The 13,702-nt window shown below is 46.8% G+C and overlaps 1 protein-coding gene across 3 annotated transcripts in view; it reads left to right on the forward strand.

Annotated features, from left to right (window-relative positions):
• Nucleotides 1-13,702, forward strand: part of LGMN (legumain) — a 37,022-nt gene that overhangs the window by 2,957 nt on the left and 20,363 nt on the right. The window contains exons 1-2 of one of the 3 annotated variants that reach the window (XM_019745360.2): nt 5,434-5,589; nt 12,734-12,900. In XM_019745360.2, coding sequence (XP_019600919.2) covers nt 12,763-12,900 — 138 coding nt within the window. In that variant the 5' untranslated portion in view covers nt 5,434-5,589; nt 12,734-12,762. Of the gene's footprint in view, nt 1-5,433; nt 5,590-12,733; nt 12,901-13,702 lie in introns of those variants that run through there. The other 2 variants (XM_074327025.1, XM_019745349.2) reach the window with 2 other exon arrangements.

Consider the following 13,702-nt stretch of genomic DNA (forward strand, 5'->3'; position numbering starts at 1 on the left):
TGCACATGTGGGTGGCAGGGGGGTGGTATATGGGAACTCTGTACTTTCGGCTCAATTTTTCTATGAACCTAAAACTGCTCTAGGAAATATAGTCTATTAAAAGAAACAAAAATAAACAGAACAGTATGACCAAAAACTATCATATACACCTGACTTTAGTATCGTACATAAGTTGTGATGGCTCCAGGGTTGTGGATGGTCTTGGTGCCCTGCCCAGGTCCCTTTCACTGGGCCAGTGCGTCTCCTTCTGCCTGCGGTGGTAGCTGCTTAGAGCTCACTCTGCACCCTCCTCAGGGGGTTCCCACTCTGTCCTTCGCTGTGAAAAGTTGCCCCCTGCCAGGGGATGCCTGGGAGGTTACACTCCTCCTAATGGCCAAGTGATTGACTGATGTGGGATGAACGGCTCAGCCATTTTGCCTCTGGGTGGAACAACCTAGATGGTACAAGTTGGGCTCCAAAGCTCCTCGTCAGATCAGGCCGAGGCCCACAGCGAACCCACATCTTTGCAGAGCTTCTTCCTTTGCCCTATTCCTTCCCCCCACTCTCCTTCCCCCAGGTTTCTCCTGAAAGCAGGCCCTTAACAACTCACATGCACAAAGATCGCTCTCTGGCTTTGCTTCCAGGGACCTGATCTATGACAACTCCTATGGACCATCCCGGTCTTCCTAGTACATCCTGATTTGTTTTGCATGGAAATATTACATGAAGGTCATCTTAAAAGGGTCATGTAATTCATTGTCCACAGTGTTACATGACACAAATAAACCAAAAGACCTTAAATTTTTTTCCCCCGCCATTGGTGGTAGAAGTCTGAGACACATAGCACTGCTGAGCGGACTCCACAAAAATCGAGTCTTTTTCTCATAAGCTTAAGTGTTTACATTAAAACAGTGACTTCGGGAAATAATGAGCTACCAAATGTATAGAGTGAGATAGTAAAACAAAGTAAAAGCTAGAGCGTGATGGAGGTTCATGTACTATTTTTGGTCAGCTGGCCTCAGACAGCCTGTCTGGGGAGGAGACCATCTGTGCCGCTGTGTGACTGGAAGAGGAAGGGCATTCCAGGAAGAGGGAACTGCACATGTAAGGCCCAGAACACCACTGGCTGGCATGGACTGAGTCATGTGGCAGGAAATGAGGTTATATAGATAGGCAAGAGTCAGCTGGGTAGAATTTTATTCTAGGAAAAATGGAACGGTTTTTGAGCTGGAAACCATGATGACAAGTTTTGGAAATAGATAGTGGTGACGGTTGCACAAGAATGTGAATGTAATTAATGCCACTGAGCTGTATACATCAAAATGGTTAAAATGGCAAATTTTATGTTAGATATATTTTGCTACGATAAAAAAGAAATTGAAAGAAAATAAAAGGCTAAGAAGTGTTTCATCAGAATACAAACAAAGGGAGTTGGGGGCCAGAGGAAACAGCATCATTAAATGCCCAGGGGAAGGAAAGGTATGAAATATTTTTTAAAAAATTATCTAAAGGAGGCCCAAGGGAGGCTTCTGAGGTGCTGGCCAGGCTCAGTTTTTTATCTGGGTGCTGGTTACCTAGATGTGTTCACTTTGTGTAAATTTACTGAGCTGCATATTAATAATTTGTTGTATTTTTCTCTATGTAAGTGTTAAAGAGAAGACCACAGGCCCAAAATAGTGCCACTCAAGCTAAAAGCCCATGATACCAAACCTACATTTAATATCTGATATAATTACAATTTTAACCTCTCCTAGAAACAGAATCTTAATTAACCAGTCTGGAATTTTCTGGCCAAGCACCAGTAAGGTACTCTGTCACACTGGCCCTCTCTATCCCAGACAGGAAGAAGAGGCAATGTGCATGGTAAAAACCCTTCCCCTTTTTTACCTCCCCAAAAAAGATGTTTGGCCCCAAAATAATGCTTCCTTTTCTTTCACTAATATCTCTTCCCCCTGCCCAGTCCGCTTCCTATAAAAACCTTCCACTTTGTACCACCCCTTGGGCTCCTCTTTTGGTTGCTAGATGGGATAGTCCCCGATTCATGAATCGCTTCATAAAGCCAATTAGATCTTCAAATTGACTCCGTTGAATTTTTTTTTAACATGTTACACTTCAACTGAAATATTCACTTGTTTAAAAACAAGTTCAGGTCTGGCCCAGTGGCTCAGGTGGTTGGAGCGCCGTGCTCCTAACTCCGAAGGCTGCCAGTTCGATTCCCACATGGGCCAGTAGGCTCTCAACCACAGGGTTGCCAGTTCAATTCCTCAAGTCCCGCAAGGGATGGTGGGCTCCGCCCCCTGCAACTAAGATTGAACATGGCACCTTGAGCTGAGCTGCCACTGAGCTCCTAGATGGCTCAGTTGGTTGGAGTGCATCCTCCCAACCACAAGGTTGCCGGTTTGACTCCCACAAGGGAAGGTGGGCTGTGTCCCTGCAACTAGCAACCGCAACTGCACCTGGAGCTGAGCTGCGCCCTCCACAACTAAGACTGAAAGGACAACTTGAAGCTGAACGGCACCCTCCACAACTAAGATTGAAAGTTCAACAACTTGACTTGGAACAAAGGCCTGGAAGTACACACTGTTCCCCAATAAAGTCCTGTTCCCCTTCCCCAATTAAAAAAAAAAATCTTAAAAAAAACCACAACCCACAAAAAACAAGTTCAGTCTGCCTGCAGTGGGGAGAATGGACAGTAAGGACCCTCAGGGTTCAGACTGGTGCCCAACACTTACACACTCCATAAATACCTGACACTTGGCTGGAGCCTGTTCTTAGTTTTTTCATTACATGTATTAATTCGTTTGATCTTTACAACAACCCTATGAAGCACAGAGAGGTGAAGTGATTGCTCAAGGTCACACAGCCAGGAAGTGACAGATTTGAAATTGAAACCCAGGGAGTCTGAATCCAGAGTCCATGCCTTTAACCATTAGAGCAATCAGAATGAATGAATGAATGAATGAATGAATGATATATTCATCCCTGTCTCTCTCTAAACCAGTGGTTCTCAACATGGGAGATAGTGTGGATTTTGCTCTCCCCAGCCAGGAGACTTTTGGCAACGTCTGGAGATATTTTCAGTTGTCACAAATTGTGGAAGGTGTGCTACTGGCCAGGGATGCCGCTAAACATCCTGCAGTGCACAGGACAGCACCCCACCTTTCCACAAAGAATTACCTGGCCCCAATGTCAGTAGTGCTGAGGTTGAGAAACCCTACTCCAAACCTAACTGATTTCTTTCACATGCTCCCCAACGCTTGTTGCTTTATAATCTTAATCTCTCAATCTAATAAAATCATAAATCTGAAATGGCTCCTATCTCTGGGGACAACAGTTATCTTCCCCATTCTTGTGATGTCATTTATTCATAGAGGTCATGAGCCTCACTGACGTCTGATTGCACTGTATGGTAGAAAGAGTCCCACACTGTGACTTCTTGTGAGAATTCTGCCAGAGGCATTGATGGGGAGGTCCCCATGCCTATATGCCTACAGGGATCCTGACTCCCTCTTTTTCACTGTGCTGTCCTCCTGCCATGCTGGACCTGTTTCAATGCCTGCCTCTCTGTCCTGGTGTTTCCCATTGGTGCATTTCCCACACCGTGCTGCTATCCCATGATGGCACAGGCAGTGCTCACGGTCATAGAATTCCCACCTTCTCTTCCTCATCAAAATTCTTAATTTATGTTATAGCCCAGCAGCCAACGGTGTCCCCTTAATCCAGGGGGTAGATAATATTTATGGGGCACAAACTTAGTGCTAAGCACTGTGTTGATTTAACTCTCAAAGAGACCTTATGAAATAGGTGCTGTGTTTTACATTTAACAGCTGAGGAAACCCAGGCACTGAGAAGCTAAGTAACTTGCTCAGGTCACACAACTTGCAAGTGGTAGAGCTGGCATTTTGAATCCAGGTCGCTTGATGGCAGAGTCCACCATGTGCACCCACTTCCCACTCCTGGCCTCTCTCATCTCAGCCTCCTTCTTCTGGCTGGCCTACTTTAGCCACTTTGCAGCCTCTTCTGAGGCTCATTTGACCATCACCATGGCAATCTCCCATTGGTCCTCGACTTCCAGCCACCATCTCTTATCCCACACTCTGGGCTCTCGGCCCCCACTGTTGCTGAGGGAGACTAAGGGGTCTGTCCCCGGACTTTTGTTTGCCTCAACATGCCTGGCATCAGGTCACCATATTTATTCAACTGTGAAAGCCTAACCGGCCAAAGGCCACCAGTGGTTAAGCCCTCTCTTACCACACAGTGAATTCCCAAGGGGAAGGAAGAGAATCCTAGTTCTCTCAACACTTAGCTGCACCTGGCACATAAGGGACATCCACTAAATATATTATTGAATGAATGGCTGAAGGAACTCCTCATGCTCCCCACTGAGGAAGACTGTGAAAGCACAGTGGTCACGAGAATTGGCTGTGGACTTGGACAGACCTAGACGTGAAGCTCATGGTCACTTCCGAGGTGTGATCCTGGGCCAATTACCTAACCAGAGTAGTTGGCAAACATTTTCTGTAACTGGTCAGACCATAAATATTTTTGACTTTGCGGGCCATATGGTCTCTCACATACACATAACTATTCAACTCTGCCGTGTTCACAAAAACAGCCAAAGATAACACCTAAACTAATGGGTGAGGTCCTGTTCTCAAAGACCTTTCATTACAAAAATAGGAGAAATTTGCTGACCCATGACTTACTATAAAAAAAGATTATACAAGGTCAAGTGAGACAACTCATGAATGTCATCCTAGATCTTGCCCTTGATGTCTTTGGGCAGGATTGAACTTATTCCCTCAAATCAATCCAATTTACTGTTCTCTATCACATGGCATTGTATATATAGTATTTCACTTTTCTCTCCAGTTCCCTATCATAACAAACATTTGAGAAGTACTATTGCATAGGAATTAAGAAGAGTCCGGGATTCTAGAACTAGACTGCCTGGGTCTGACTTCTGCCTCGGCCACTTTAGAGGTATGTGACCTTAAGAAAATTAATCTCCCCGATATAATCTCTCAGTTGCTCTACCTGTGAAGCCAGGATGACAATAACAGTGCCTGACAGTAACAATGCCTACCTCTCGTAGGGTTCTTAGAAGGATTAAACGGGTTTGCACACCCCAAACACCAGGGGATTCTTTGAAGATTCCCAAACCCAGGCCACACTCAGACCACCGAACTCACAACGAAGTTTGGGTGATGGGGCGGGGGAACGGACGGACGTTAAAGTGCTCTGCGCGCTGGTTTTCATCCTGTGATGGACACTTCCGGAATCACTACGCCTCTGGTTCCCAAACACCCTTAGTCCCCTGACCCTAGTTTCTTTGGCACCCGCCTCCCCAAGCCCCCGCCGTTGCACGCTGGGACTTGTAGTCCTTTTAGCTCGCCAGCCTCGTCCCCGCCTCCTATTGGCTTTCGCCGAGCCCCGCCGAGAAGCTTCACCAATCACCGCGGTGCAGTCGCTCCTCAAAACAGAGACGGAGGGCGCTGCGCCGCAATCACTGCAGGGCGGATGCCTGGAGGTGGCTCGCCTGAGTCTGCGCGCCGCAAGGGTTTCCCACGATCCTGTCACCTCCATCGCCGTCGCGGTCAGCCACAAGAGGTAACATCCGGGGCCAAGGGCCGCGCGTCTGCCGAGGCTCTTGGCCTCACGGCCGGGATTTTCATCCCCCCCGGCCCTTTGTGAATACTCGTTTTGCACTCTGCGAATTTCGGGAAACGATGTAGGGAAACCCTGCGACCTCTCCGCCCGCTGTCCTGCGGGGTGGTGGTGGGCTCTCTTTTGTTGGGCGTGCTCTTGCTGGAAGCCCAGGCTCCTCCTCCAAGCGCTGGGAGAAACGAGCGCGAGAGGAGAGGGCATTTGCCGAAGTCCCACCGCCAGGGAAGGCCCGCAGGGTCTCTGGGGCTTGGTTCTGACCTTCACAATCTAGGAACAGTTCAGGCTGTTGATGCTTTTAAATCGGAGGTTTGCACCCATTTCTAGTCAGTTCTCCGTCGCCTAAGGGGAAGGCCTGTGAAGGACAACAACAAAAATTCTCAAACTTACAGAAACATTCCTTGTGAGAAGTCAGGGAAGCTCTCGTTCTCAGAGATTTGAGCTGGGGGATTATAGGATGATTCACATTAACCATGGAAGTGAAAGTTAGCTGGATTTGGTCCCCTGCCCCTAACTATTGGAGTTGAGGTTACACGCATATGGGTTATTTCATGCCAAGAATTGTAGAATCTGGAGGCCAGAAGAAGGAAGTTGGTGTCAGGTGCTTTGTTTAATAGATGAAAATGAATGCCCAGCGTTTGAGACTTGCCCTGTAGTATGTAGTGAGTGGAGTAGTACAGCCCAATTTTCATCACGGTGGGGCCGCATTCGTTAGCAAACGTTTCTTGAGCCTTCCTAAGCTTTTTGAGCTGGAATTATTTCGTAAAGGAGAGAGGCAGTGTACAGTGAAGCCTTCCAATGTTACAAGGGCCAGGATACAGATTTGCCCAGGGACAGCAGCTAACCCAAGAGCTTGGCCGAGAAGGGGATGCTGGAATGGAGTTTGAGAGATGGGCAGGAGCTAGTGAGATAAAGGAGGAGAAGAACGTTTCACCTGGAAAACAGCAGAGTGAAGGCTTGGAAAGAACAATGATTTTGGAGGTGGGGCCTGGAGCCTGGGAGGAGCAAGGGGTTTCCCATGGGTGGTGGATTTCAGGAGCCATGAGAATAGAGAGGTCCATCTTGCTGGGCCTCCTGTGCTGCCGTAAGAGATTTGGATTTTGTCCTGAAAACTGAATTCAGTAGATGTGTATCTTAGATACTCTGTAGTGTAGAAAAGTATTGGAGAGAGGCCATGCTAGGGCGCTCCTTGCAGTAATTCCCCTAGAGACTTGCTGAGGGTTTTAAAGAGAGTTGGAGTGGGAAGGCAGAGAAGAGTTTGTAAGCTGTTACGGAGGTGGAATACACCATACCCAGTATTGTTCAGTAAAAATATCGACGTGAACTCTGTCCCTCGGGTTTTCCAACCTTTGACTATCTGAGGAAATGCCCTGTCTTTTTTTTTTAAACTGCAGAAGTTGCTTTGTAGACCGTAATTTGAATCCTCATTTATGATGCAAAAATTGTCACATGTATCAAGGGTGTTGAAATCAGAATGATTAAACATATAAGACTCAAATTTTCTTGTAACTCAGGAATGCAAATTAAACCCATAGTTAGATCACTTTCTATCCATCAAATTAGAAATGATAAAGTTTGATGTTATCAAGAGATGTTAGATATTTGAGGAAAAGATTCACTACTAGTGCAAGTGTACCTCAGAACAGTATAGCTACTAGCAAAACGGGTATCTTAAGACCCAGTGGTTCCACTTCTAGAAAGTAGCTTAGAGAAACAGACATTTGTATACAAGGAGAGGAGTGCTAGGATGTTTATTACAGCACTATTTATAATGGACATTAAAAACAGCAAGACAGGTTTTCCTATATTCCACCTATTTCATTAGGGAGAGAGACTCTAATATAGAACTGAGCTCAACTCTGAATACAACCAGGCAGTGTGAGAGGGTCAGTGTCTGGAAAATCACTAAGAGGAACTTGATTAGATATCAAAGGTGAGGGATTCTCACGGGGTTTTTGCCAAAACTGAGCTCAGTGGTTCGAGGCTTGGTTAGGAAGAGGGCTCAGAGGAACTTGACTCAAGTTTGGCAAGGAGGGGAATCCTTGTCACCTGTCCTTGTTTCTCTTGCGTGTTGTCAGCCAGGGACCACTTGCATGAGTTTATTGTAAACCTCTGGAAAGCAGAGTAGGATCAAAGGCATTCAGGTTTGGAAGGCTCTTTTCAGATGTCATTATCTAGCTTGGCTTTGAAGTTTCACTCTTTGTAACCAAGATCCAGTAGCAAATCAGAGATGGCAGTGAGAGGTCACACCCCACGGTGGTTAAGGTGTGGTCTTTGGTGTCAGACCTGGGTTTGAACTTGACTCTGCTACACTGTTAGTTATGTGACTGTGACCTTATTTCTTGTATTGTTGGTGACAGTTTATCTCGAATGGGTACTCTGCCCTAAACCTCCCAAATGAATCGAACCCCACTTGATGGTACATTTCTTGAAGTCAAGCAGAATTGTTCCTTTGAATCACAGATGGAGTGTAGCCTTGTAACCTGAGAGAGTCCTAGGACCAAGAGGGAACAGGAGAGAATTCATCACTGGAGGGTGGTGAAATTTTGTCCTGAAGGCCTGTCCGTTCACCTTGACTTTGTGTGAATCAGCCCCACTTTGATGGGCTCTTCTGAGAGAAGAACTCTTTATATGGCTTGCCCGCAAGTGCCTTAGAAGGGCACCATGGGAAGTGCAGAGGCTGCTCTGTCCTTGGGCCCCAAGCGTGGTTACAGGGCCTCCCCGATGTTCACCTCGACAACTCTGTTATGACAAGCAAGGTGATGTAGTGGAAAAAGTAGTCTTTGGAGTCAGATCTGTGTCACATCAGCAGTGCCACTTTCCGGTCAGTTTCTCTACCTCTGAGCCAAAGTTTTCTCAAGTGTCTGAAGGGAGTAATGCGACTGGCTCGAGGCTGATGTGAGGCGTGTGTAAAGTACCCCTCACGCTGCGTGGCTCAGAGCATAAACCACAAATATCCCCTCTCCTACCCTGTGCAACATTACTCTTGGGGAGATTTTCTTCTCTCCCCTGGTGAGAGCTCAACTCTCTGGATCGTTTTTCTCCTCCGCAAACTGTTAGCAGACTGAAAACATATCCCCTAACAGTACTCCTTGGAGATCTTTCCATGCTTGGCCTTACTCTTCTTAAAAGCGTCCCAGGACCACATTATAAGGATGTATCATAATATTTTAACTAGACAGTCCCTGTAGATGACCATTTATGTTGCTTCCAGTGTTTTTTGCTGTTACAAACAGGCAGGCTCCGTCACGTCCTTAAAATCTTCCACTTTTGAAGATGATACTTCATGCTCCTGCTGGGACTCCCTCTCCTGCCTTAAATTTCTCCCAGGCGCTCCTCACCACCTGACAGCCCGTGTACGCGCATTTCACTGGTCTCTTCCCACTAAAAGGTCAGCGTAGGGCAGGGTTTTGTCCATTTGGTTCCCTGTTTAGTGCGCGTGAGCCCCTGCTGGGTACTCAGGCCATTTGTTGGGTGGATGGGTTGGTACACTGCACACATAGCAGTCATGCAGAGCTAGTTTAGCAGGGATCATTTACTTCTTCATGGATCTTACACTTTGATAAAACCAGAATAATAGGCATACTGCAAGATTATTTGTGACTTTGTCATGAGTATCGCTGATCTGGAAACTGCTGTTTGAGGCCAGTTGCTTTGAGACGTGTTTATTCATTGCTGAGGGGAATGGGATGATGATAGTACTTTCACATCTCATCTTCGCCCCAGGCCCCAATGTTTCCCAAAATAGGATTAGTGTATGTGTTTTTTAAGTGGTCTCAGGAAGGCTGGTTTTTTCCAATCAGTGTCATACTATGAGGCTTTTAACTTGCCATTATGTTCAAGGAACCACATTCTGTGTTCATAAGAAAAAAAAAATGGTAAAGGAGAACTATTGCCAAATGTTACCTACGAAAGCATCTTTGTGTACTTATAGGGCACTTTTCCTCACTGTGGAATAACTTGCTGGTATATTAGTAGAAAAGTGAAAGATAAACTTGAATTTCTAAAAATAACCTGGCGCTGCTTTTCCAGTACCTGTTGTGTTGTTTGCTAATTTAGGCAGTTTAACCGGGAGTGTTCATTCTATTGTTCACAGTCAGGCCAACCATTTGATTCTAGTATTTTATTCATTTTTTTGTCCCTAATATGAAGGGTAGAAGTCACACACCTCTGCCTCCAGAGGAATGAGCCTCTTTGGGATTAAGTCACACGAACCGAACTCAGAAGAGACTGGTGTGCAAACCAGGGAGCCCCTTTAATGATTGTCAATGAAAGATAATAAAACACCAGCCAGGCTGTACCTGTCATGTGGGCTGAGGGCACAGACTCACTCCCTAGGGCGGACCAAAGAGACCACCTGTTTCATTGGAACAGCCATGTCCACTGGTTTACGGATTGTCTCTGGCTGCTTTCGCGATATAGTGGGAGAGTTGAATCGTTGTGACAGAGATGGCATGACCTGCAAAGCTCATATTGACTATCCAGCCCTTTCCAGAAAAAGTTTGCCATCCCCTAACTGGGGAAGGCTTCCCAGGGAGGCTTTAGCCCAGCCAGCAGGCTGCTGGGACATCACCTTAGTAATCACTGTAACACCTCCCTCGTGGGGGCTGCTGGGGAGCTTTGGGGATGGGGTGCTTTTGCTCCTTGGCTCTCTTGCCTGACCTCACTGTTGCTTCTAACGTTTGTATAGTTGCACCTTCTCCTGTTACCTCCCAGCCCCACGGTGAACTGTGGTCAGGTCTGGTGGACATGGGGGAGCTTCCTCAGGTGTACGTTAACACATTAACAGACCGGGGAGGTTCTGGCCGCGGTCTGCTGCCCTCATCTATCTGTTCCCTAGTGTCTGTTATGCACCATACTACAAAACAAAAACTAAACCAACGAGAACACTTGGCCGTGTAAGGATAATCGTAAAAACAAATGTGGGACACCTTGCTGAAGTGACCCATCCATCCATGGACCTTGTGACAGAGCTCAAGAACCCTGAATTTGGCCCAAGTCAGTTTACTGATTAGGAATCGAGTCCTTGGGAGGAGACATCGTGGGGATAGAGCAGTGTCGGGATGCTGGGCTTCGGGGCAGATGTGGAATGGAGGCCGCCAGGGTTAGCAAAAAGGCCTGCCTGCTACATTAGACCTGGCCGGCCATCTCTTTGAGCTTGTCAGAAATGCAGGGTCTCGGGGCCGGCCCGGTGGCTCAGGCGGTTATAGCTCCGTGCTCCTAACTCACAAGGCTGCCAGTTCGATTCCCACATGGGCCAGTGGGCTCTCAATCACAAGGTTGCCGGTTCCTCAACTCCCGCAAGGGATGGTGGGCTGCGCCCTCTGCAATTAGCAACAGCAACTGGACCTGGAGCTGAGCTGTGCCCTCCACAACTAAGACTGAAAGGACAACAACTTGAAGCTGAATGGCACCCTCCACAACTAAGATTGACACACTGTTCCCCAATAAAGTCCTGTTCCCTTTCCCCAATAAAATCTTAAAAAAAAAAAAAAAAGAAAGAAAGAAAGAAATGCAGGGTCTCAGGCCCTGCCCAGGACCCGAGAATCACAATCTGCTAACAAGACCCCCCAGGTGATCTGGGTGTACAGTCAAGCTGGAGAAGCACTGGCCTGAGGTGCTCTTGGGTTTTTAAACTTTCAGCAGATTCGAGGTTTCTTGTTTTCCTCACTTAAGAGGCAAAGCCACCATTTTAGTTTTAGCCCAGTGCTGCGTACGGAGTGTGGGGGTCGGTGTCTTCGGTAGAGAGGAGGTTCCTGCCTTAGCTGGCTGGTGCTCTGTGAGGACAGACGCTTTGTCCTGTCCCTTCTGCCTCCCCCGCGCCCAGCACGTTGTTTGGTGGGTGGTGAATGAATGAGTGAGCGAATGAAAAAGGGAGTGAGTGAACCAGCACTGTTTGCCAAATGGCGTCGGAGGCAGAGATCAGCCTCGCAGACTGTTCTGCTCTGAGTTCCTACATCTCAAAGACGGTTTTTCCTCTTATCTCGGAGTGACAGGCCTGGCTTCTGTCTCAGGAAGGCTGGTTTTTTTTAGAATAACGTATTTGGGACGCAGGGCAGGGTCTGATCTGAGTAATGCATGGTGGCCAGGACTCAGTCTTAGTCCTGCCTTTGGTGCTTTAAAGCTTTATTTAAAGTTTTGGCAACAGAGTATAAAATTGGGCATGTACCGTGTTTCCCTGAAAATCAGACCTAACCGCAAAATAAGCCCTAGCATGTTTTTCAGGATGACATCCCCTGAACATAAGCCCTAATGCGTCTTTTGGAGCAAACCTTAATATAAGACCCGGTCTTATTTTCAGGGAAACACGGTACTTTTTTAAGGAATAGTCTTGGGCTGCAAAACCATGCAGCAGCAGGAAGGCCATAGCCAACTGTCGAGGGCTTTGGGCAAGTCACTTCTCTCTTGCTTCACGCTCCCCTTCCTAGAAAACAAGGATTAAAATATTTTCCCTGCCTTTGCACAGAATGCATGTTAATGGGTTGTGTCATTCAAAGACATTCATTTGGGCTGCCAATGTTTGATGATTGCTTATCCACATAGCTCGCTCACAAACTTATAAATTGCCCCTCGGTGTTTATATGGAACATGTGCTGAATTTTGACACATTTCATTGTATAAGTAATATGCATTAATTGTAGGAAAAGAGACAGATATGGAAAAGAAAATCATCCTTAATTCTACCTACCTCCCAGCAGGAATTGTCGTTATATTTTATGTCTGCCCTCCACATTTTTCTGTGCGTATATTACATGTATATTCTTTTCTTGCAAACAGTGCATAGGATGGGTAGACATTTTTCTAATACAGTGAATTTTGTTGGTGAGTTTTATCTGCTGCAGTATAAGTTGTGACAAAAACTTTGAAAGTTTCCCCCAAAGAACTTTCTCCATCTGGGGCAAGGGGCAGCAGAGCTGAAAAGAAAATTCCACTCTGTCAGCATTTTTATACCCTCAGCATGTTCTGTCTGACGATTAAATGGTCTTATCTTTTTTGACCCATTTACTGTGATATTTTCTCAGGGGCCAACAATGATATTCTTCTGTTCTTGTCCTTCCTTTTTGGCTTGACTGTGCCGTTCTCTTCTCAGGTTTCTGCAGTCGAACTCCACGGTGCAGGATGATTTGGGAAGGAGCTGTGTGGCTCAGCTTGGTCCTGGGGATTGGTGCTGTCCTCATAGATGATCCCGAGGACGGAGGCAAGCACTGGGTGGTCATTGTCGCAGGTTCAAATGGCTGGTATAATTATAGGCACCAGGTAAGAAAGTGATTGGGCTTTTTCTCTATGACACTGGCATTCTGTAAACAGTCCTGACATTGTTAATACGACAGACTTTTTTTTGTTTTCTAAAGATTTTATTGGGGAAGGGGAACAGGTCTTCATTGGGGAACAGTGTGTACTACCAGAACTTTTTTCCAAGTCAAGTTGTCCTTTCAGTCTTAGTTGTGGAGGGCGCAGCTCAGCTCCAGGTCCAGTTGCGGTTGCTAGTTGCAGGGGGCACTGCCCACCATCCCTTGCGGGAGTCGAACTGGCAACCTTGTGGTTGAGAGGATGTGCTCCAACCAACTGAGCCATCTGGGAGCTCAGTGGCAGCTCAGCTCAAGGTGCTGTGCTCAATCTTAGTTGCAGGGGGCGGAGCCCACCATCCCTTGCAGGACTCGAGGAATTGAACCGGCAACCTTGTGGTTGAGAGCCCACTGGCCCATGTGGGAATCAAACCGGCAGCCTTCGGGGTTAGGAGCACAGAGCTCCAACCGCCTGAGCCACTGGGCCGGCCCTAGGACCTACTTTTTAAAAAGCCATCTATACTCCTGTTAGACTGGCGAAAGTATGTGTGTTGGCGAAGATGTGGAGAAAAGGGAATTCTCATATGTTGCTGGGGGGATTATAAAATGGTACATCTATTTTTGGAAAGCAGTTTGGTAGTTCCTCAAAATGGCCATTATGGGGGGGCCACCTCAATCTAATGCAAAGTTTTCAACTGTGGTGCTATTGACAGGTCATTTTTGGCATGGGGTGGGGGTGGGGTGGGGGACGTCCTGTACATTGTAGGGTGTTG

This window comes from Rhinolophus sinicus, linkage group LG03 (assembly GCF_036562045.2).
Source record: "Rhinolophus sinicus isolate RSC01 linkage group LG03, ASM3656204v1, whole genome shotgun sequence".
Taxonomy (NCBI): domain Eukaryota; kingdom Metazoa; phylum Chordata; class Mammalia; order Chiroptera; family Rhinolophidae; genus Rhinolophus; species Rhinolophus sinicus.